This window comes from Somniosus microcephalus, chromosome 4 (assembly GCF_052327205.1).
Source record: "Somniosus microcephalus isolate GS21.2 chromosome 4, FLI_Smic_1.0, whole genome shotgun sequence".
In the NCBI taxonomy this organism is placed as follows: Eukaryota; Metazoa; Chordata; class Chondrichthyes; order Squaliformes; family Somniosidae; genus Somniosus; species Somniosus microcephalus.
The window spans coordinates 29,002,103-29,024,454 of NC_140990.1; the positions used below are offsets into that span (position 1 = coordinate 29,002,103).

At 51.7% G+C, this 22,352-nt stretch overlaps 1 protein-coding gene and 1 pseudogene across 1 annotated transcript in view; one reads left to right on the forward strand and one right to left on the reverse strand.

Annotated features, from left to right (window-relative positions):
* The window catches only part of LOC147118494 (uncharacterized), a 30,765-nt gene extending 27,032 nt beyond the window's left edge, over window positions 1–3,733 (reverse strand). Inside the window, exon 1 of the mRNA XM_085987022.1 lies at window positions 3,705–3,733. Coding sequence (XP_085843148.1) covers window positions 3,705–3,733 — 29 coding nt within the window. The remainder of the gene's footprint in view (window positions 1–3,704) is intronic.
* Window positions 1–22,352, forward strand: part of LOC147118492 (uncharacterized) — a 123,902-nt pseudogene that overhangs the window by 85,519 nt on the left and 16,031 nt on the right.

Genomic DNA, 22,352 nt, shown 5'->3' on the forward strand with positions numbered 1-22,352 from the left:
AAGCGCTCTGTTGACTCTGAGTCCCGCGCATGTGCTCATGGCCCCTGCGCTCTCCCTCCTGCTCCACAATCGCCCATCCCGATCAGTCCGCAATGCGCATGCTCAGCGCACAAAACCCCGCGGCTGGAACGTCGGGCGCGCATGCGGAGCCGCAACATCTGGTACACGTGCATGGCTCAGGTGGGGGCGAGTCGGTGTTTCGCCTCAGCCGCCAGGGAGGTGCGCATGTGCAGGACGACCCAACATTCTTCCTGTCAGCAATCACTCCTTCGTTTCTTTAATAAAAACAGAAACTGCTGGAAATACTCAGCAGGTCAGGCAGCATCTGTGGAGACAGAAACAGAGTTAACGTTTCAGGTCGATGACCTTTCGTCAGAACTGCTTGTTCTTTAGTGTCAGCCAGTAGCTCAGTTGGTAGCACTCTCGCCTCTGAGTCAGAAAGTTTTGGGTTCAAGTCCCAGCCCAGAGACTTGAGCACAAAAATCTAGGCTGATGCTCCAGTGCAGTGCTGAGGGAGTGCTGCACTGTCGGAGGTGCCGATTTTTGGAGTAGATGTTAAACCGAGGCCCCGCCTGCTCTCTCAGGTGGACATCAAAGATCCTATGGCACTATTTCGAAGAAGAAAAGCAAAGCAAAGAGAGGGCATGAAAAAATATTGACAAGGAAAACCCAAAGATGTTTTATAAATACATTAAGAGCAAGAGGATAACTAAAGTAAGAGTGGAGCCTATTAGGGACTATAAAGGTAACCTGTGTGTGGAAGTCGAAGACATGAGTATGGTTCTTAATGAATACTTTGCGTCTGTTTTCACAAAAGAGAGGGACGATGCAGACATTGCAATCAGGGAGGAAGAGTGTGAAATATTAGATGAAATAAACATAGTGAAAGAGGAAGTATTAAAGGGTTTAGCATCTTTGAAAGTGGATAAATCCCCAGGCCCGGATGAAATGTATCCCAGACTGGTAAGAGAAGTAAGAGAGGAAATAACAGAGGCTCTGACCATCATTTTTCAATCCTCTCTGGCTACAGGTGTGGTGCCAGAGGACTGGAGAACTGCTAACATGGTACCATTGTTTAAAAAGGGAGAAAGGGATAGACCGAGTAATTACAGGCCAGTCAGCCTAACCTCGGTGGTGGGAAAATTATTGGAAAAAAGTTCTGAGGGACAGGATAAATCTTCATTTAGAAAGACAAGGATTAATCAGGGACAGTCAGCATGGATTTGCTAAGGGAAGGTCGTGTCTGACTAACTTGATTGAATTTTATGAGGAGGTAACAAGGAGGGTCGATGAGGGGAGTGCGTTTGATGTAGTCTATATGGATTTTAGCAAGGCTTTTGATACTGGTCACGAAAGTAAAAGCCCATGGGATCCAAGGCAAAGTGGCAAGTTGGATCCAAAATTGGCTCAGAGGCAGGAAACAAAGGGTAATGGTCGGGGTGTTTTTGTGACTGGAAGGCTGTTTCCAGTGGGGCTCCGCAGGGCTCAGTACTGGGTCCTTTGCTTTTTGTGGTATATATCAATGATTTGGACTTGAATGTAGGAAGCATGATTAAGAAGTTTGCAGATGATACAAAAATTGGCCATGTGGTTGATAATGAAGAAGAAAGCTGCAGACTGCAGGAATGGCCTACTCCTGCTCCTATCTTCTATGTTTCTATGTAAGATACCAATGGACTGGTCAGGTGGGCAGACAAGTGGCAAATGGAATTCAATCTGGAGAAGTGTGAGGTAATGCATTTGGGGAGGTCTAACAAGGCAAGGGAATACACTATAAATGGTAGGACACTGAGAAGTGCAGAAGATCAGAAGGAAATTACAACAGAAAATGCTGGACAAACTCAGCAGGCCAGGCAACATCCATGGAGAGAAAATAGAGTCAACGTTTCAGGTGAACCCTTTGTCAAGACTAAAGAAGCACAGGAAATGAAATAGATTAAGAGGCCAGGCTGGGAGAGAACAAAAGAGAAGTGAAGAGACATTAAGAGGTATTCAAAACGAGACGAGATGGTGATAGGACTAGTGGAGACAAAAGACGGCTCTAGATTAGGTGTGAAATGTGCTGGCAGAATGGGAGACAGCTGCCATGTGGGAGAGAGAAAAAAAAAAGAAAGGGGGTGGGGGAAAAGGCCAAAACAAATGTGTGGATAAAAAATATAAGTAAAAATGTAATAGGGGCCGAGGTTATGATCTGAAATTGTTGAACTCGATATTGAGTCCGGAAGGCTGTACAGTGCCTAATCGGAAGAGGAGGTGCTGTTCCTCGAGTTTACGGTGCGTTTCCGTGGAACAATGCAAGAGGCCAAGGACGGTGAGGTCCAAGTGGGAATGGGGCGGTGAATTAAAATGACAGGCGACCGGAAGCTCGGGGTCACCCTTACGGACTGAATGGAGGTGTTCCGCAAAGCAGTCACCCAATCTGTGTTTGGTCTCCCCAATGTAGAGGAGACCGCATCGTGAGCAGCGAATACAGTATTACTAGATTGCAAGAAGTACAAGTAAATCGCTGTTTCACTTGGAAGGGGTGTTTGGGGCCCTGGACAGTGGGAAGGGGGGAGGTATAAGGGCAGCTGTTACATCTCCTGCGCTTGCACGGGAAGGTGCCAGGCGAAGGAGAAGGGGTGCTGGGGGTGATAGAGTGGACTAGGGTGTCTCGGAGGGAGCGGCCCCTACGGAATGCTGAAAGGGGAGGGGAGGGGAAGATGTGTTTGGTGGTGGGATCACTTTGGAGGTGGCGGAAATGGCAGAGGATGATCCGTTGAATGTGGAGGCTGGTAGGGTGAAAGGTGAGGACAAGGGGAACCTTATCGTGGTTCCGGGAGGGAGGGGCAGGGGTGAGGGAAGAAGTGCGGGAGATAGAACAGACACAGTCGAAGGCAGTGTCAACCACGGTAGAGGGGAATCCTCGGTTGAGGAAAAAGGAAGACATGTCGGAAGCACTGGTATGGAAGGTGGCATCGTCAGAGCAGATGCGGCGGAGACGGAGAAACTGGGAGAATGGAATAGAGTCCTTACAGGAGGCGGGGTGGGAGGAAGTGTAGTCCAGGTAGCTGTGGGAGTCAGTGGGCTTGTAGTGAATGTTGGTCAATAACCTATCCCCAGAGATGGAGACGAAGAAGTCGAGGAAGGGAAGGGAAGAGTCAGAGATGGACCATGTGAAGGTGAGGGAAGGGTGGAAATTGGAGGCAAAGTGAATGAAATTGTCTAGTTCAGGGCGAGAGCAGGAAACGGCACTGATACAGTCATCAATGTATCAGAAAAAGAGTTGAGGGAGGGGACCCGAGTAGGACTGGAACAAAGAGTGTTCCACATATCCCACGAAAAGGCAGGCATAGGTAGGACTCTTTTGTTCTCTCCCAGCCTGGCCTCTTAATCTATTTCATTTCCTGTGCTTCTTTAGTCTTGACAAAGGGTTCACCTGAAACATTGACTCTATTTTCTCTCCACGGATGTTGCCTGGCCTGCTGAGATTTTCCAGCATTTTCTGTTGTTATTTCAGATTTCCAGCATCTGCAGCATTTTGCTATCGAAGATCAGAGGGACCTTGGATGCAGGTCCACAGATCCCTGAAGGTAGCAGGACAGGTAGATACGGCGCATGCGCACACAGAGCGGCAATTTGGGCCGAGTCCGGCACAGTGACCCCTCCCGGTCACCAAGGGTAATAACTGCGCATGCCCAGAGGACACCAACCCCCTCCCCCACTCGGAGCTGCGCTTGCGAACTCGGATCATTCCGGGGAAAGGCCTTGTTGTCGGTTCCAGAGTCGCAATCGGTGACGCAAAGTGAGTTTTCTCCGCTCCGATTGGGTGGAGAATCGCGCGGGGTGGGGGGAGGGGTGGATCGGGAGAGAATAAAGAGAAATAGAAAAACCTGAGAGTCCGCGAGGCCCCGGACCGAGCGCGGTCAGTTGGATGGAGCAACGTGACCTCCTCGGGGACACGTGACCCGGGCTCGTGGCCTGATTGACGGGAGCTTCCGACCAATAGGGAGCGAGCGGGGCGGGGCTGGAGGAGCGAGCTGGCGGTGGGTCCTCCAACCAATCGGGGAGCCCGAAGGGCGGGACTAGCGCCGGCTAATTGTCTGATCCGCAGGGCAGCGAGTTTCTCCAGTCCCTTGTTCAGGGTCCGGGGCCAGGGGAGGCTGTGGGCCTTTATTCCCCTTATTGGACTGAAGGCTCTTTGTCTCACAACACACTGGCTCAGGTTTTAATAGAGACTTTTTAAATTCGTGAATAAAAGCAGATAAAACCCGTGCTTCTGTGGAACAAACTTTCTAATATTTTATAGAATCATAGAATGGTTACAGCACAGAAGGAGGCCATTCGGCCCGTCGAGCCCGTGCCGGCTCTCTGCAAGACCACTTCAGCGAGTCCCACTCCCCGCCTTTTCCCCGTAACCCTGCACATTTCTTTACTTCAGGTACTTATCCAATTCCCTTTTGAAAGCGGAGATTGAATCTGCCTCCACCACCCTTTCAGGCAGTGCATTCCAGATCCTAACCACTCGCTGCATAAAAAAGCTTTTCCTCATGTCGTCTTTGGTTCTTCTGCCAATCACCTTAAATCTGTGTCCTCTGGTTCTCGACCCTTCCACCAATGGGAACAGTTTCTCTCTATCTACTCTGTCTAGACCCCCTCGTGATTTTGAATACCTCCATCAAATCTCCTCTGAACCTTCTCTGCTCTAAGGAGAACAACCCCAGCTTCTCCAGTCTATCCACGTAACTGAAGTCCCTCATCCCTTATCACTGGAACCATTCTTGTCAATCTTTTCTGCACCATCTCTAAGGCCTTCACATCCTTCATAAAGTACGGTGCCCAGAATTGGACACAATACCCCAGTTGAGGCCGAACCAGTGTTTTATAAAGGTTCATCATAACTTCCTTGCTTTTGGACTCTGTGCCTCGATTTTAACTCAGCTTCGGGCTATTGGCGTGTTCCCCGAATTTCGTGTTTCCCACATGAAACTAAATGGATGTGGGAGATTGATGCAATTTTAACTCAATTGGCCAATTGATTTCCAACGTGTGGGAAGCCCTTGCAAATGGGTTTCTCATGACTGAAAGTCCCCTCCGATGACGTCATCATTGCTGCTGCATTTAAGGTCCACAGCAAGCCTTGCTTCTTCTGCAGACTGCCAAGCTTTCTCCATTTGATGGCACAGGAACCTGCAGGAACAATGGCAAGTGGGAGGCCAAGAGCAGCTCCTAAGTTTGACGAGGCAGCACTACAGGCATTGGTGGATGGGGCTAGGGCCCACTAGGAGGTCCTGTTCCCTTCATCAGGGAGGAAGAGGCCTCCCAGTCAGACCAAGGCTGTGTGGATACAGGTGGCTGGGGTGGTCAACTCCTTGGGGCTCACCCGCAGAACCTGGATGCAGTGCAGGAAAAGATTCCATGACCTTCAACGTACTGGAAAAGTAAGTATGAAGTTTCCATCACCCTCAATCTGATCCCCATTGCCTTTCCTCACCAGCACTCAGCTTTAGCAATCTCTTCCTCCACATCCCACTTGACACTCACATCCATGCACCCTTACCCATTCCCTCGCTCTCCATGCTCACAATCACGTAACTATTCCACCATGCAGCCCTCACACTCCCTATCACTCTGATGCTTTGAGCACAACTGACAACACAGGGAGGGCCCTTGGTCTTGTAACCTCACTCCATCTTTGTCTCCTTCTAAGTATCCATGCTGTGCAATCTCTACACTCACTCCTTCATTCTCACTCAACCTCCACTTGTCTCCCTCATTGCAGGAAAAGAGAGCTCACAATAAAAGGGAAAGAGCCAGGCCAAGAGGAGGCCCACCATCATTAGCCCAGCTCACCCCCTGGGAGGAAGCCGTCCTGGAAATTGTCGGGGTTGAAAAAGATGCGCACGTTGGGGGCGGACAGATGGGTGCGTCACAGCAAGCTGGTGACAGAATAGTTTTCCATCCTGATTTCCGGCCTGATTGACGGGAGCTTCTGACCAATAGGGAGCGAGCGGGGCGGGGCTGGAGGAGTGAGCCGGCGGCGGGTCCTCCAACCAATCGGGGAGCCCGAGGGGCGGGACTAGCACCGGCTGATTGTCTGATCCGCAGGGCAGCGAGTTTCTCCAGTCCCTTGTTCAGGGCCCGGGGCCAGGGGAGGCTGTGGGCCTTTATTCCCCTTATTGGACACAAGGCTCTTTGTCTCACAACACACTGGCTCAGGTTTTAATAGAGACTTTTTAAATTCATCAATAAAAGCAGATAAACCCCGTGCTTCTGTAGCACAAACTTTCTAATATTTTATAGAATCATAGAATGGTTACAGTACAGAAGGAGGCCATTCGGCCCGTCGAGCCCGTGCCAGCTCTCTGCAAGACCACTTCAGCTAGTCCCACAGGTAGATGAGGGTTGTGTGTTTGATGCAGTTTATATGGACTTTAGCAAGGCTTTTGATAAGGTTCCACATGGCAGACTGGTCATGAAGTTAAAAGCCCATGGGATCCAGGGCAAAGTGCCAAGTTGGATTCAAAACTGGCTCGGAGACAGGAAGCAGAGGGTAATGGTTGATGGGTGTTTTTGTGACTGGAAGGTTGTTTTCAGCGGGGTTCCACAGGGCTCAGTACTGGGTCCATTGCTTTTTGTGGTATATATCAATGATATTGACTTGAATATAGGGGGTATGATTAAGAAGTTTGCAGCTGATACTAAAATCAGCTGTGTGGTTGATACTGAAGAAGTAAGCCATAGACTGCAGGAAGATAGCAATAAATTGGTCAGGTGGGCAGAACAGTGGCAAATGAATTCAATCCGGAGAAATGTGAGGTAATGCATTTGGGGAGGGCTAACAAGGAAAGGGAATACACATTAAATGGTAGGACACTGAGTAGTGTAGAGGAACAAAGGGACCTTGGAGTGCCTGTCCACAGATCCCTGAAGGTAGCAGGCCAGGTAGATAAGGTGGTTAAGAAGGCATACGGAATGTTTGCCTTTATTAGCCGTGGCATAGAATACAAGAGCAGGAGGTTATGCTTCAACTGTATAAAACACTAGTTAGGCCTCAGCTAGAGTACTGCGTGCAGTTCTGGTCACCACATTACAGGAAAGATATGATTGCACTAGAGAGGGTACAGAGGAGATTTACAAGGATGTTGCCGGGAGTAGAGAATCTTAGCTTCGAGGGAAGATTGGATAGGCTGGGTCTGTTTTTCTTGGAACAGAGGAGGCTGAGGGGAGACAAATCTGATCGAATTTTTCGAGGGGGTGACTAGTGGGGTGGATGAGGGAAATGCTGTGGATGTGGTTTACATGGACTTCAGTAAAGCTTTTGACAAAGTCCCGCATAGGAGACTGGTCAAGAAGGTAAGAGCCCATGGGATCCAGGGTGCCTTGGCGCGTTGGATCCTAAACTGGCTGAGTGGCAGGAGGCAGAGGGTGATGGTCGAAGGTTGCTTTTGTGACTGGAAGCCTGTGTCCAGTGGGGTACCTCAGAGATCGGTGCTGGGTCCCTTATTGTTTGTGATCTACATAAATGATTTGGATGAGAATGTAAAAAGTATGATCAGTAAGTTCGCAGATGACACGAAAATTGGTGGGGTGGTAAATTGCGAGGAGGAAAGCCTCCGGCTACAGGACGATATAAACGGGTTGGTCAGATGGGTGGAAAAGTGGCAAATGGAATTTAACCCTGAAAAGTGCGAGGTGATGCATTTTGGACGGACAAATAAGGCAAGGGAATACACAATGAGTGGTAGGACCCTAGGAAGTACAGAGGGTCAGAGGGACCTTGGTGTACATGTACATAGATCCCTGAAGGCAGCGGAGCAGGTAGATAAGGTGGTTAAAAAGGCATATGGGATACTTGCCTTCATTAGCCGAGGCATAGAATATAAGAGCAGGGAGGTTATGATGGAGCTGTACAAAATGCTGGTGAGGCCACAGCTGGAGTACTGTGTGCAGTTCTGGTCGCCTCACTATAGGAAGGATGTGATTGCTTTGGAGAGGGTGCAGAGAAGATTCACCAGGATGTTACCTGGGATGGAGCGCCTCAGCTATGAAGAGAGGCTGGACAGGCTGGAGTTGTTTTCCTTGGAGCAGAGAAGGCTGAGGGGGGACCTGATTGAGGTGTACAAAATAATGAGGGGCATAGATAGGGTAGATAAAGAGGAACTTTTCCCCTTAGTGGGGGGGTCAATAACAAGGGGGCATAGATTCAGGGTAAGGGGCAGGAGATTTAGAGGGGATTTGAGGAGGAACTTTTTCACCCAGAGTGTGGTTGGAATGTGGAACTCAATGCCTGAAAGGGTGGTGGAGGCAGGAACCCTCACAACATTCAAGAAGCATTTGGATGAGCACTTGAAATGCCATTGCATACAAGGCTATGGACCAAATGCTGGAAAATGGGATTAGACTGGACAGGGATGGATGGGCGGCGCAGACACGATGGGCCGAAGGGCCTCTTTCTGTGCTGTAAAACTCTATGGCCTAGAAATTGAGTTTTGGCGCTGCCAGGGCTTTAGCGCCGGAAGTTAGTGCCGGAGCTAAGTCGCGCTGGTCGGGCCCAAAATTCACTGGTTCTGCGCCCAAACGGCTGCCGGCGCTGCTGAAAGCTGTTAGCGCCTGAAAACTGGCGCTATGCGCTGAATTTCGGCGCTATTCCGGCGCTGCGGCGCCCGCTGCGGTGCGGCAGGTTCGGGAAGTGCAGGCCTCCTTCCCTTAAGGAGGAGCTGCCTGCACCCGGCCGCGGCCCGCGATAATCTTATTAAAAATGAGCCCGGCACCTCGGACAAGTGCCGGGCTTGCTTCTGTTCCGGGGGGGGGGGGGGAAGTCCGGGGAGGGAGCTGCGGCCAGGCGGGCGGCGGGAAAGCGGCCGGCCGCCGCGGGGCCTTTAATGCGCCGGCGCAAACTTGTGCAAGGCACCTCTGCCAGAACGTTGCTTGCGGCTGCCACGGGCGAGGCGGCCGCAAGTCAATTTCGGCGCTGGGGCCCATCACCACGGCAACCGGGACGCTGCGCACACCGATGACGTCATTGGTGCCGGCGCAGCGCTACCGGTCTACCGCGGCGGAAGGGCCCCAGGCAATTTAGGCGCCGGCGCCAATTGCAGCGCTAGGCCCTCTAGCGCCGCAAAATCGGCGCTAAGGGCACTGAATTTCTAGGCCTATGACTCTATGGGCTAGATTTTAAGTATAGACAGTTTTGGGGCGCTAACCTTAGCGCCCGCCCCAAAGTAGCGCCCCGTTGCCGGAAATTCAGTGGCTTCGCCCTAAGAGGTTGGTGGAGCGCTAAAAGAGGCGTTCCACTACTATCTTTAGGCACTAAGCCGGCAGTGCAGAGCACAACACCCGAGCTCGGGCGCAGCGCACGGCAGACACTCTGGTGCCAGTGAGCTCTTAAAGGGGAAGGGTGCATGTGTTTTTTTTCAAAGGCAGAGTCTGGGGGGGAAAAGAAGAAGACGAGGAGGAGGAGGAGGAGTTGTTGTTCCACACAACACATGCAGACTGCCGTTTATAGTGCAGGAGGTGTGCCCTTTAATTTGCGCTCCCCAGGGTGTGTTGCGTTCCATTTTACAAACGCTCTGGGCGCCAGCCGCACAATGGGGCGGTCCGACTGAAGTTTGGATTCGGGGCGGCCAAAGGGCGTTGCACGAGGATGTGACGTCATTTTCTGCGTGCGCATCCGGGCGGCCGCTAAACTTTGCGCCGGCGCTAACGGGCAACTTAATTTGGGGCGGGGCGCAAACTGCGCTGCGCCCGCGCGCTACACGCATAGCGCCCGAAAATCACTTCTCTTAAGGCGCTAACTGCTGGCGCAAGCAACTGAAAATCTAGCCCTATGACTCTATGACCTTATTGAGGTGTATAAAATTATGAGGGGCATAGATAAAGTGAATAGAAAGGACCTATTTCCCTTAACAGAGGGGTCAAAAACCAGGGGTTACAGATTTAAAGTAATTGGTGGAAGGTTTAGAGGGGATTTGAGGTGAAATGTCTTCACCCAGAGGGTTGTGGGGGTCTGGAACTCACTGCCTGAAAGGGTGGTAGAGGCAGGAACCCTAACCACATTTAAAAAGTACTTGGATGTGCACTTGGGATGCTCTAACCTGCAGAGCTACGGACCAAGAGCTGGGAAGTGGGATTAGGCTGGATAACTCTTTGTTGGCCGGCGCGGACACGATGGGCCGAAATGGCCTCCTTCTGTGCTGTAACTTTCTATGATTCTATGATTCACTCCCCCGCCCTTTCCCCATAGTCCTGCATATTTCTTTCCTTCAGATATTTATCCAATTCCCTTTTGAAAGCCGTGATTGAATCTGCCTCCACCATCCTTTCAGGCAGTGCATTCTAGATCCTAACCACTCGCTGCATAAAAAAGTTTTTCCTCATGTCGCCTTTGGTTCTTCTGACAATCACCTTAAATCTGTGTCCTCTGGTTCTCAACCCTTCCGCCAACAGGAACAGTTTCTCTCTATCTACTCTGTCTAGACCCCTCGTGATTTTGAATACCTCTATTAAGTCTCTCAACTTTCTCTGCTCTAAGGAGAACCACCCCAGCTTCTCGAGTTTATCCACGTGTCAAGAAGCTCGACACCATCCAGGACAAAGCAGCCCGCTTGATTGGCACCTCATCCACCACCTTAAACATTCACTCCCTCCACCACTGGCGTACCGTGGCTGCAGTGTGTACCATCTACATGATGGACTGCAGCAACTCGCCAAGGCTTCTTCGGCAGCACCTCCCAAACCCGCGACCTCTTCCACCGAGAAGGACAAGGACAGCAGGCGCATGGGAACACCACCACCTCCAAGTTCCCCTCCAAGTCACACACTATCCTGACTTAGAAATATATCGCCGATCCTCCATCGTCGCTGGGTCAAAATCCTGGAACTCCCTAACAGCACTGTGGGAGTACCTTCACCACACGGACTGCAGCGGTTCAAGAAGGCGGCTCAGCACCACCTTCTCAAGGGCAATTAGCGATGGGCAATAAATGCTGGCCTTGCCAGCGATGCCCAGATCCCGTAAACAGTAAAATAAAAACGTAACTGAAGTCCCTCATCCCTTATCCCTGGAACCATTCTTGTAAATCTTTTCTGCACCCTCTCTAAGGCCTTCACATCCTTCATAAAATGCGGTGCCCAGAATTGGACACAATACTCCAGTTGAGGCCGAACCAGTGTTTTATAAAGGTTCATCATAACTTCCTTGCTTTTGGACTCTATGGCCCCGATTTTCTGCCAGCCGTCGGGCGGCTTTTCAGGCAGCCGGGGGCCGAAAATCAGCGAAAAAGCAGGTCGCGACCCCCCCCCCGCCTGATTCCCCGCCCCGTCCGACTTTCAGACCGCCATTTCTCCGCGACCCGCTTCAGTCCCAGCTGCCACTGGCGGGACTGGCCGTCGGAACACTAATGAGCAATTATTACCTTGTTTAAGTCGATTTTCAGGGGCCGTTGCGATTTTGGGGCTTTCCCCACATCAAACACGCCTGCGGGGAACCCCGCTGATGACACCTGGCATGAAGCTTGCCGATCTTGCTTGCTGTCAGCTGCAGGTCATTCGGAGAAGCTGCGATTTAAAGGGACAGCATTTGTATGTTGAAGGACCTTGTTGTTGTAGGTTTGGGGCTACTTCTTCAAGGCTTAGGCACAGCTGTGGAAGGTTGGAGCCTCACACACTTCTCCAATGCGATCTCCTGGGAAGCCCCTCTCGCCACCCTCACTCAGCGCTTCCTCAGCGGAGGCATCTACGAGAAGCATGGGACGCCTTTTTTTCCTTCCCTTCTTGCCATTAGTGGATCTCCAGCAGCAGAGGCGGCAGCATCAGAACCAGGAACAGCAGGATGAGCACCAGGCGCACTAGGCTGCTGCTCACTCACCTGAAGCTGCACAGGCCAGAAGGGGCCAGCGCTTGGAAGTGGCTTGAGTGCACCTTGCTGCGCTTTAGGGGGCCATGGGGACCCGTTTCTGCACTGGCAGTCCTACTCAGAAGGACTTCCATGAAGGTCTGGTTTCTCTGTTCAATAGATGGCCAACGCTCCTCAAGAGATGTCATTCTCTTATGAACACTCACCATGTTTTCCGTACCCTGGCGAGTTATCTCCTCCATGGAGGTTGCCAACCTTTCCATGGTGATGCGTTCATGCGCCAATGACTCCACAAAGGCTCTGCTCATGGTCGCTATGGACTCCTCCATTCGCTCCACACTCACAGCGACCCTGGAGACAAAACCTGCCAGAGACTCCTGCATCTGTGCATGGAGATCCATCACCTCTTCTCTTGTGGATGGACCCAGAGGCAGAGGGTCGACATGCAGCGCATCTGAGCTGAGCTGGCAGTGTCCTGCGCCCTCTGACGAGGACTCTCCACTGCTGTCCCTGTCTCCAGAATCTGCTGAGGCTCACTTGTGAGCTGTGAAACACCAGGTGACAACACTACTCTATGTCCCGAAGGTCCACCGAGGTGTGAGTGTCTGCGCTGGTGCTGGGTGTGCTTACTTCTGCTGACGCTGCGCCCTCAGAGGTTGGAGCTTCCTCTGAGGAGTCTGGCTGCGCAGCCTCTTCCTCCTCCACAGTGGGGACGGGGGCTCTGGATGGTCCTGTGGGGGAGTAGAGGAAGGCGTTAGAAATGTGATGCCAAGGTTACATGCACATTCGAGTTGACATCTGCTGACACCTGCATCCATGCAGCCTTGGTCTCAGTGGGAGGCCTCTTCCTGCCTGACCTAGGGAAGAGGACCTCCCTGTGGGCCCTAACTCCATCCAATAATGCCTGCAGTAAAGCCTTGTCGAAACTGGAGGCAGCTCGGGGTCTGGCACTGGCCACAGCTCCTCTGCCATCCTGTATGGTTCGTTTGGAAGTCTTCAGAGGATGCAGTGCTTGCTATGGACTTTGAAAGCACCACGAATGATGACATCATACTGTGGGGCTTTCTGACTAGAAATGGACAATTAGCAAGGCTGCCCACACGCTGGGAATTAATTGGCCACTTGAGGGAAAATTGTGTGGAGCTGGCTGACACATTTTTTGTGTGTCAGAACCCCACATTCGGGGGAATCCGACCATTTCCCACACAAGCCACAAAATCGGGCCCTGTGCCTCTATTTATAAAGCCCAGGATCCCGTATGCTTTTTTAACTGCTTTCTCAACCTGCCCTGCCACCTTCAATGATTTGTGCACACATAGCCCCAGGTCTCTCTGTTCATGCACCCACTTTAGGATTGTACCCTTTAGTTTATATTACCTCTCTTCGTTCTTCCTACCAAAATGTATCACTTCACGTTAAATCTGCGTTAAATTTCATCTGCCACGTGTCCGCCCATTCCACCAGCCTGTCTATGTCTTCTTGAAATCTATCACTATCCTACTCACTGTTCACTATACTTCCAAGTTTTGTGTCATCTGCATATTTTGAAATTGTGCCCTGTACACCCAAGTCCAAGTCATTAATATATATCAAGTAAAGCAGTGGTCCTAGTACCGAACCCTGGGGAACATCACTGTGTACCTTCCTCCAGTCCGAAAAACAACCGTTCACCACTACTCTCTGTTTTCTGTCATTTAGCCAATTTCATATCCATGCTGCCACTGTCCCTTTTATTCCATGGGCTTCAACTTTGCTGGCAAGCCTATTATGTGGCACTTGTCGAACGCCTTTTGGAAATCCAGGTACACCACGTTAACCGCATTGCCCTCATCAACCCTCTCTGTTACCTCATCAAAAACTCAATCAGAATCAGAGCGGCCGGGCCCGGCGGACGTGCGGCCAGGGCCCCAGCACCAGGAAACCCAGGGTGCAGCGCCTCCCCCATCCGAGCTGCCCCTTCCCAGTTTCACCGAGTCCGACTCGGGACAAAGGACAGGAGCCAGGCTCCCAGAATGGCCCGCGGCCCCGTGGAGCATGCGCACTCTCAGTGGGGGAATCAGCGCATTGGATAGAGTGGTTTCTGGGGCGTGGGGAATTGTGGGTGCTGCGGCCGCCATTAGTCAGCGGCTGTGGGGAAGAGTTTTATTGCAGGCTGACGGAAGGTAAGTCACTGGCCGCCTGTGTAGGTATTTTTGTTGCTTCAGTTTGAGCTGGAGTGGAGATGGAGGAGAAGTTGCTGGGTTTAACCCTCAGTACTTCTGAGCCCAGGAGGACCCAGCAATTTCCAATGTGAGACTGTCAAGGGAGATGGATTCGGGGAGATTAGATTGTTAAACAGACACTCTCAATACAATGTAAAAGAGTATTGTTTTAGGAACAAGTATTTCTGTACAGGCTTTTAATCCAGTTCACATCTACAGATTTGCTTTAATTCATTCTTGGGATGTGGGTGTCACTCGCAAGAGCAGCAAATATGGCCAATCCCCAGTTGCCCGTTGAGAAGGGGGCAGTGAGTCACCTTCTTGAACTGCTGCAGTCCGTGTGGTGAAGGTACTCCCACAATGTTGTTCAGTAAGGAGTTCCAGGATTTTGACCCAGCAACAATGAATATGTCTAAGTCAGGATGGTGTGTGACTTGGAGGGGAACTTGGAGGTGATGGTGCTCCCATGTAACAGTTGCCCTTTGTCCTTCTAGGTGGTGGTGGTTGTGGGTTTTGGTGGTTCTGTCAAAGTTCTGGTCGAGTTGCAGATGAATAAAGTTCCTTTCCTTCGACCCCCTCCCACCCCCACTCCCCCCCACCTCTCTCTCCTCCCATAGAGGTCAGAGTCGTGTGTAGGCCCAGACCAGGTGGCAGATTCCCTTCCCTGAAGGACATCAGTGAACCAGTTGGGTTTTTATGACAATCCGGCAGCTTTCATGGTCACTTGTTTCTGCTGCCGACCCCACAACTGACCAGATTCATTGAGCTCAATTTCACAACCTGCCTTTCTTGTGGGTTTTCTCTCACGCTCCCCGTTTTATATTAATTTTACAGGGCATTAGAAGGGGAGGATTTACAGACGGTAAGCTCAAACCAAACATCACATTAAGATCTGACAGAGTCACTCAATTCATCGGATCTGAATATCACCGGCCTCTGAACATGGAAGCAAAAAGCACCATTCACAGCGGGGAGAAACCGTACACGTGTTCTGTGTGTGGACAAGGCTTCAGCCAATCCTTTGGCCTATCGACACACAAGCACAGTCACACCGGGGAGAGGCTGTTCACCTGCTCCGTGTGTGGGAAGGGATTCACTCAGTCATCCGACCTGCTGAGACACCAGCGAGTTCACACTGGGGAGACGCTGTTCACCTGCTCTGAGTGTGGGACGAGATTCACTAATTTATCCGACCTTCTAACACACCAGCGAGTTCACACCGGGGAGAGGTTGTTCACCTGCCCTGAGTGTGGGAAGGGATTCACTCGTAAATCCCGCCTGCTGAGACACCAGCGAGTTCACACTGGGGAGAGGCCGTTCACCTGCCCTGAGTGGGGGAAGGGATTCACTGATTCATCCACCCTGCTGAATCATCAGCGAGTTCACACTGGGGAGAGGCCATTCACCTGCTCCGTGTGTGGGAAGGGATTCACTCAGTCATCCAACCTGCTGACACACCAGCTAGTTCACACTGGGGAGAGGCCGTTCACCTGCTCTGTGTGTGGGAAGGGATTTACTCAGTCATCCACCCTGCTGAGACACCAGCGAGTTCACACTGGGGAGAGGCCGTTCACCTGCTCCGTGTGTGGGAAGGGATTCACTCGTTCATCCCACCTGCTGAAACACCAGCAAATTCACAAGTGACAGCAGGGGTTGGATTCTGTTGTTATTGCTGCTGTTAATCACATCCAGGACTGAACCATGTTCATTCTGACAGTTGGGGTTTGATTCTGCTGATGTTAATAACCCCTATAACTGGGCTGGAGTTTAATATTCTGGATAGATGTCAAATAAATCAGCTTTGTGTTAAACACATTGTTGTAGATTTTTGTCTACAATCTGGGGGAGGATCGTACGGGGGAACAGATCTTCAGCCTGGACACAGTCCTTCATGGCCACACTGAGAGGGGTAAACGGCACTTTGGCCTTTCTTGAGGTGTGTATGAAATGTGTCCCAGCCGCTCTCGGCCGTGGTTCAGAGCTCCCAGGCCCGGGGTGGAAGGCTCCTCTAGAAATGAACCCCCAGTCCATTATTTGCTTCTTTTATGGCCTCATTAACCTGCGTCGCTACTTTTAGTGATTTATGCATCTGGACCCCGAGATCACTTTGCTCCTCTACCCATTTAAACTCTTATTTTCCAAGTAGTGTGTCGCCTCCTTATTCTTCCTACCAAAACACACCACCTCACACTGATCTATACTGAAATTTATTTGCCAATTACACGCCCGTTCTGCAAATTTATTAATGTCTTCTTGCATTTTGTTGCAGTCTTCCTCAGTATTAACTCTACCTCCCAATTTGGTGTCATCGACAAATTTTTAAATTGTACCTCTGATTCCCGAGTCCAAATCGTTCATGTAAATGGTGAACAACAGTGATCCCAGCACCAATCCCTGTGGAACACCACTTCCCACCTTTTGTCAGTCTGAGTAGCTACTCCCAACCCCTACTCTCTGTTTCCTGTTTTGTGACCAGCTTGCTATCTATAACAGTCTGTAAGATCTACAAGATGACCCAGGTCAGGCCGTGTGGAGTGAAGGGCCAGGCAGCAGAATGGATCGAAAGATGGATCGAAAGATGGCTACAAAACCAAACAATTGACAAAAAGGGAGGAAATAGAATGAGTTTAAATTAGCAAGAAATATAAAAACAGACTGTAAGAGCTTCTAGTATGTAAAAAGAACGAGAGTAGCTAAAGCAAGTGTTGGTCCATTAGAGGCTGAGACAGGAGAAATGATATTGGGGAACAAGGAAATGGCAGAGACTTTAAACACCTTTTTTGTATCTGTCTTCACAGTAGGAGACACAAAAAGTAAACCAAAAATAGTGGGGAACCAAGGGGCTACTGAGAGCGAGGAACTTAAAGTAATTAATATCAGTAGAGGAAAAAATACTTGAGAAATTAATAGGACTAAAAGCTGACAAATCCCCTGGACCTGATGGCCTACATCCTAGGGTTCTAAAAGAGGAGGCTGCAGAGATAGTGGATGCATTAGTAGTGATCTTCCAAAATTCCCTAGATTCAGGAATGGTCCCAGCGGATTCAAGAAAGGAGGGAGAGAAAACAGGGATCTACAGGCCAGTTAGCCTGACATCAGTCATCGGGAAAATGCTGGAATCCATTATTAAGGAAGTGGAACAGGGCACTTAGAAAATTATAATATGGTTAGGCAGAGTCAACATGGTTTTATGAAAGGTAAATTGTGTTTGACAAATTTATTCGAGTTTTTTGAGGATGCAACTAGCAGGGTAGATAAAGGGGAACCAGTGGATGTAGTATATTTGGATTTCTGCAAAGCATCGATAAAGTGCCGCATAAGAGGTTGTTAAGCAAGATAAGGGCTCATGGGGTTGGAGGTAATGTATTGGCATGGATAAAGGATTGGTTAACAGATGGAAAAGAGAGTTGGGATAAATGGGTCATTTTCAGATTGGCAGGCTGTAACTAGTGGGGTGCCGTAAGGATCAGTGCCTCAGCTATTTACAATCTATATTAATGACTTAGATGAAGGGACTGATTGCAATGTTTCCAATGCAAGTTTGCTGCTGATACAAAGCTAGGTGGGACAGTAAGCTGTGAGGAGAACACAAAGGCCTAGAAATTCAGTATAGCCACTTTTGGGGCGGAAAAGTCGGGCGGCCGCTAAAGTTTGCGCCTGGCGCAAAGTCGAGGCCACTTCGCCGATATTCAGTAGCTTCGCCCTAAGAGTTTGCTCGAGCGCTAAAACTGGTGTTACACAACTATCTTTAGGCGCAAAGCCGGCGGTGCTGAGCTAAACCGCCGAGGCCGGGCGCAGCGCAGGTGCGGTCATTTCTTGATTGACAGCAGACACCCTGGCGCCGGCCAGCTCTTAAAGGGGGAAGGGTCGAGTTCGTCTGCTGCCACGCCCTGGACACTGCAGCCCTCCAGCTAGGCCTAAACACTGCTGCTGAACAGAAATAGCGCCGGGAAAGATGCAGAAGGCCCGTGAACGAGTGCAGCGCTTCTCTGGCCATGATTTGAAGCTGCTGGTTGGGGCTTTGGAGAGGAGATGCAAAATCCTGTTCCCGGACAGTGGGAAGAAGCCTGCGACCAGCGTCTACAGGAAAGCCTGGAGGGAGGTCGCCATCAGGGTGACAGCCAACAGCGAGGTCCCCAGGAACTCTGTCCAATGCAGAAAAAGGTTCAATGACCTCACAAGGATTGTCAGGGTGAGTACACTTTCCAGTGTCCTCCTCATCCTTGAATGTGCACCTCACATTATGGGCAAAGGGACCTGAAAGCCCTAATGGCCAGCCCTCATCCAGCAGCTATGGGACTGGCATGAACATCAATTGCACATTCTGCACTTTACACACTGGCCAAGCTATTCGACCATGGGAGGCAGTGCACACCAGATCAGGGCTCCACACTGGCCAAGCTATTCGACCATGGGAGGCAGTGCACACCAAATCAGGGCTACACACTACTTAGAGGCCGTCCTTTCTCTTGCAGGCCAAGCTGGCCCACAATCAGAAGAGCCGGACTGAGACCGGGGGAGGCGGTCCCCAGATCCAGCAGATCACTGACCTGGAAGAGCGCGTGGGTCGCCTCATGGGAGCCCAGGTGATTGGGCCCGTTGCCAGTGGAGATGCCGACCCTGTTCTGGGCACCAATGGTAAGGACATCACCTTTTGGACCTCTCTCGTCCCACTTGCGCATCAGATCTACATCCTTTGCCACTGTCCGACCAATGCACTGAATGCCACCACTCATGCCTCCCTCGCTGATGCCCTCTCCTCAATCTAAAGCTACTCTTGTCCCTTCCTGCTTTCAGATGGTGAGGAGGAGGTCCCTGAAGCTGCCAGTGACAGCCCCTCGGAAGAGGAGGAGGAGGAGGAAGAGGAAGAGGAAGGCGGCCCATCAGGGGAACCCTCACCCGCGCCAGGGGATGCCAATGTAGGGGACACGTCTTCCCTGGAGGAGAGCCTGGGGGAAGTGTCGGAGGGGAGTGTCGCTCCTGGGACCAGTGGCGTGCAGCAACGCAGGGGGTGTGCGGTTGCTCAGCGGCCTTCTTCCCAGCGGGGTGTAGTTGCTGGGCCCAGTGGCATCCAGCAACGTGGGAAGAGTCGGCCAGCTCGGCAGCCTTCTCCCCAGAGGGAGAGTCCGGCCTCCAGTCCAGCGACGGTCAACTCCGAGGAGCTGTGCCTCCTCGATCAAATGTCCGTGGAGTCGGAGCGCCGGCACACCGAGCTCATGGGGGTTGTGGCACGGATGCCTGAGGCCATCGAGTCCCTGGCTCATAGTGTGGCCGAGTTCGGGGCCTCACAGGCCAGGAGTTTGGAGCTATTCGGGGCAGCACAGGACGCGAGTCGTGCCGAATTCGTGGCAGCACAGGCAGCGAGTTGGGTGGAATTCGGGGCAGCTCACGCAGCGAGTGGGCAGGTGATCAGTGGTGCCGTGCAGTCACTGGCTGGTCTGATGCGGTCACAGACCAGGGCAGCACGGGCACTCACTGCTGCCACACTCGCTGCGTCAGCCAGGCATCGCCAGGACACCCGCCGCGCTGTAGCAGCACAGCGGTCTGTCGTTCGGCACATTGCAGCGCATGCTGCAGTGCGGGCCCGGGCGAGTGCCAGTATGTCACTTGACCAGCGGCCGCCTGCCATACGCCAGCTTGCCCCCATTCCTCCAGCCGCCACTGTCACTCCCCCAGTGGAGCTGCCACGAGATGCTGGTCCGACTGATGCTGGCCAGCCACAGCTGCAGCATTCACCAGCCGGCCCCTCGAGGCCCAGACCTCGTCTAGGCCGACCCCCAAGGGCATCTGCCGTGACGACATGTGCCCCTTAGGAGCCTTCCCCCAGCCTTGCAGCAGCCACTGGGCATGGTTTGAAGAGGAGCAGTAGGGCGGCCAGGGGCTGCCAAAGGCTGGACAAGGAATCGCCCTCGCGGGCCACAAAGTAGAGGGTGTGGACAAATGTTTGTTTATATTGGGATGGTTGTTTTGTTTCTGGGGATAGTTGTTTTGTTTCTGGGGATGGTTGTTTTGTTAAGGCCGAGGATGAAGGCCATTTTTGTTTAAATGTTTTGTTATTCCTCCCCAGGTTGTGGGAGTGAGTCATGTGTGTGACTGTTTTTTGGGGGGTGTTGTCTGTTTTTGGGTTTCATGTGGGAAGGGCCCTGAGTTTGTTCAATAAAGCATTTTATTTATTCATATTGTCCATGTTTGATCTTTGAAGTGTTTGTTGCCTTAAGCGGCTGAGGGCTTGCGGAGCGGCTGCATTCATGTTCTTTCATTGGCACAAGCCATTCCCTGACAGGGGGCCTAGAAGTGACGTTCAATAAGCCGCCGACGGGCGGCCCTTGGACCTTGTGCCTCCCTCCTGGCCTGGTACTCCTCCTCCTCCTCCTCCTCCTCCTCCTCCTCATGCTCCTCCTGCTCCTCCTCCTGAGGTGGTGCTCCAGCGTGAGGTGGCAGTGCCTGAGTCCTGCGGATAGCCAGGTTGTGCAGCATGCAGCAAACGACCACGAACTGGGATACTCGCTCCGGCGAATACTGCAGAGATCCGCCGGAATGATCCAGGCAGCGGAACCGTTGCTTGAGGACGCCAATTGTTTGTTCTATGATGTTCCTAGTCGCTTGATGGCTCTCATTGTATGCCTCTTCAGCAGGGGTCCTGGGCGCGCGGAGCGGGGTCATGAGCCAGGTACACAAAGGATAGCCTTTGTCCCCGATAAGCCATCCTCTTGGGTGAGGCTGTGCCTGGAAGATGTCAGCCACAGTAGTCTGTCACAGGATAAAGGCATCGTGGCTGCTGCCTGGAAAGCGGGCATTGACAGCTAGGATGCGCTGCCTGTGGTCACACACCAGCTGTACGTTGAGGGAATGGTAGCCCTTCCGGTTGCGGTAATCCTCGGGATGGTCCAGAGGTGCCCGCAAAGCCACATGCGTGCAGTCAATGGCGCCCTGCACCATGGGGAAGTCCGCGATTCTTGCAAATCCCACTGCACACTGCTGCTGCCTCTCCAGGGTCATGGGGAAGGAGATGAATTGGCGTCTCCTTCTGAAAAGGGCATTGGTGACCTGGTGGATGCAGCAATGCACGGCGAACTGGGATATATTAGCAATGTCCCCAGCAGCTGATTGGAAGGAGCCGGTGGCATAGAAGTTCAGAGCCACCGTCACCTTCACTTCCACCGACAGAGACGTCCTGCAACTCAGCTGTGGATGCAGATCTCTGTGAAGCAGATGGCAGATCTCTGCAACCACCTCCCTTCTGAATCACAGCCTCCTAACACATTGCGCGCCAGTCATGTTGAGATACGAGACCTGCTGGCGGTATTGCCTGAGTGGGTAAGGCCCACGTTGCCGACGCCTGTTGCCCCCTCTGCGTCTAGCCAGGGCTGCCCCTCTAACACAGCGTCTGCGAGCCCTTCCGACATACTCCTGAAACTCAGCATTGGCACCCCATGCAGCCCCCATAATATGCTGGCAAACAATGAGATATCAGTGAAGGCGAATTGCCAAGCTCTGGCCTGAAGCCAAAAATACCTGTTCTAGTGTTGGCCCAAAGCAGTAAGCTCCCTTCCTTGGTTTTTTTCAAAAAATCCGTTGCACAAGAGTGATTGCTGCAAAATGCCTGCCCTTTATAGTGCAGGGTAAGTGCCCTTTAATTTGCGCTCCCCGCGGCCCGCTTCGGCTGTGCACCGTTCCACTCCACAGTCAGGGCCGCCCGGCGCACAATGGGCCGGCGCGACTGAATTTCTGGTTTGGGGCGCACAAAGGGCGTTGCACGAGGAAATGACGTCATAACCTGTGCGCGCAGCAGGGCGCGCGCAAACACTTTGCGCCGGCGCTAAATGTCTACTGAAGTTGGGGCGAGGTGCAGATCGCGCTGCGCCCGGGCGCTAAGCGCCTAGTGCTCGAGATCTACTCCTCCTAAGGCGCTAGCAGCTGGCGCACGCAACTGAATTTCTAGGCCAAAGAGCCTGCAAAGGGATATAGACAGGTTAATTGAGTGGGCAAAAAGGTGCCAGATTGAGTATAATGTGGGGAAATGTGAGGTTATTCACTTTGGTAGAACGAACAGAAAAATAGAATATTTTTAAAATGGTGGTAAACTATTAAATGTTGGTGTCCAGAGAGATTTAGGTGTCCTCATACAAGAAACACAGAGAGTTAGCATGCAGGCACAGCAAGCAATGAGGAAGGCAAATGGCATGTTGGCCTTTATTGCAAGGGGTTGGTGTATAAGAGTAAGGAAGTCTTGCTACAATTGTACAGGGCCTTGGTGAGACCACACCTGGTGTACTGTGCACAGTTTTGGTCTCCTTATTTAAGGACATACCTGC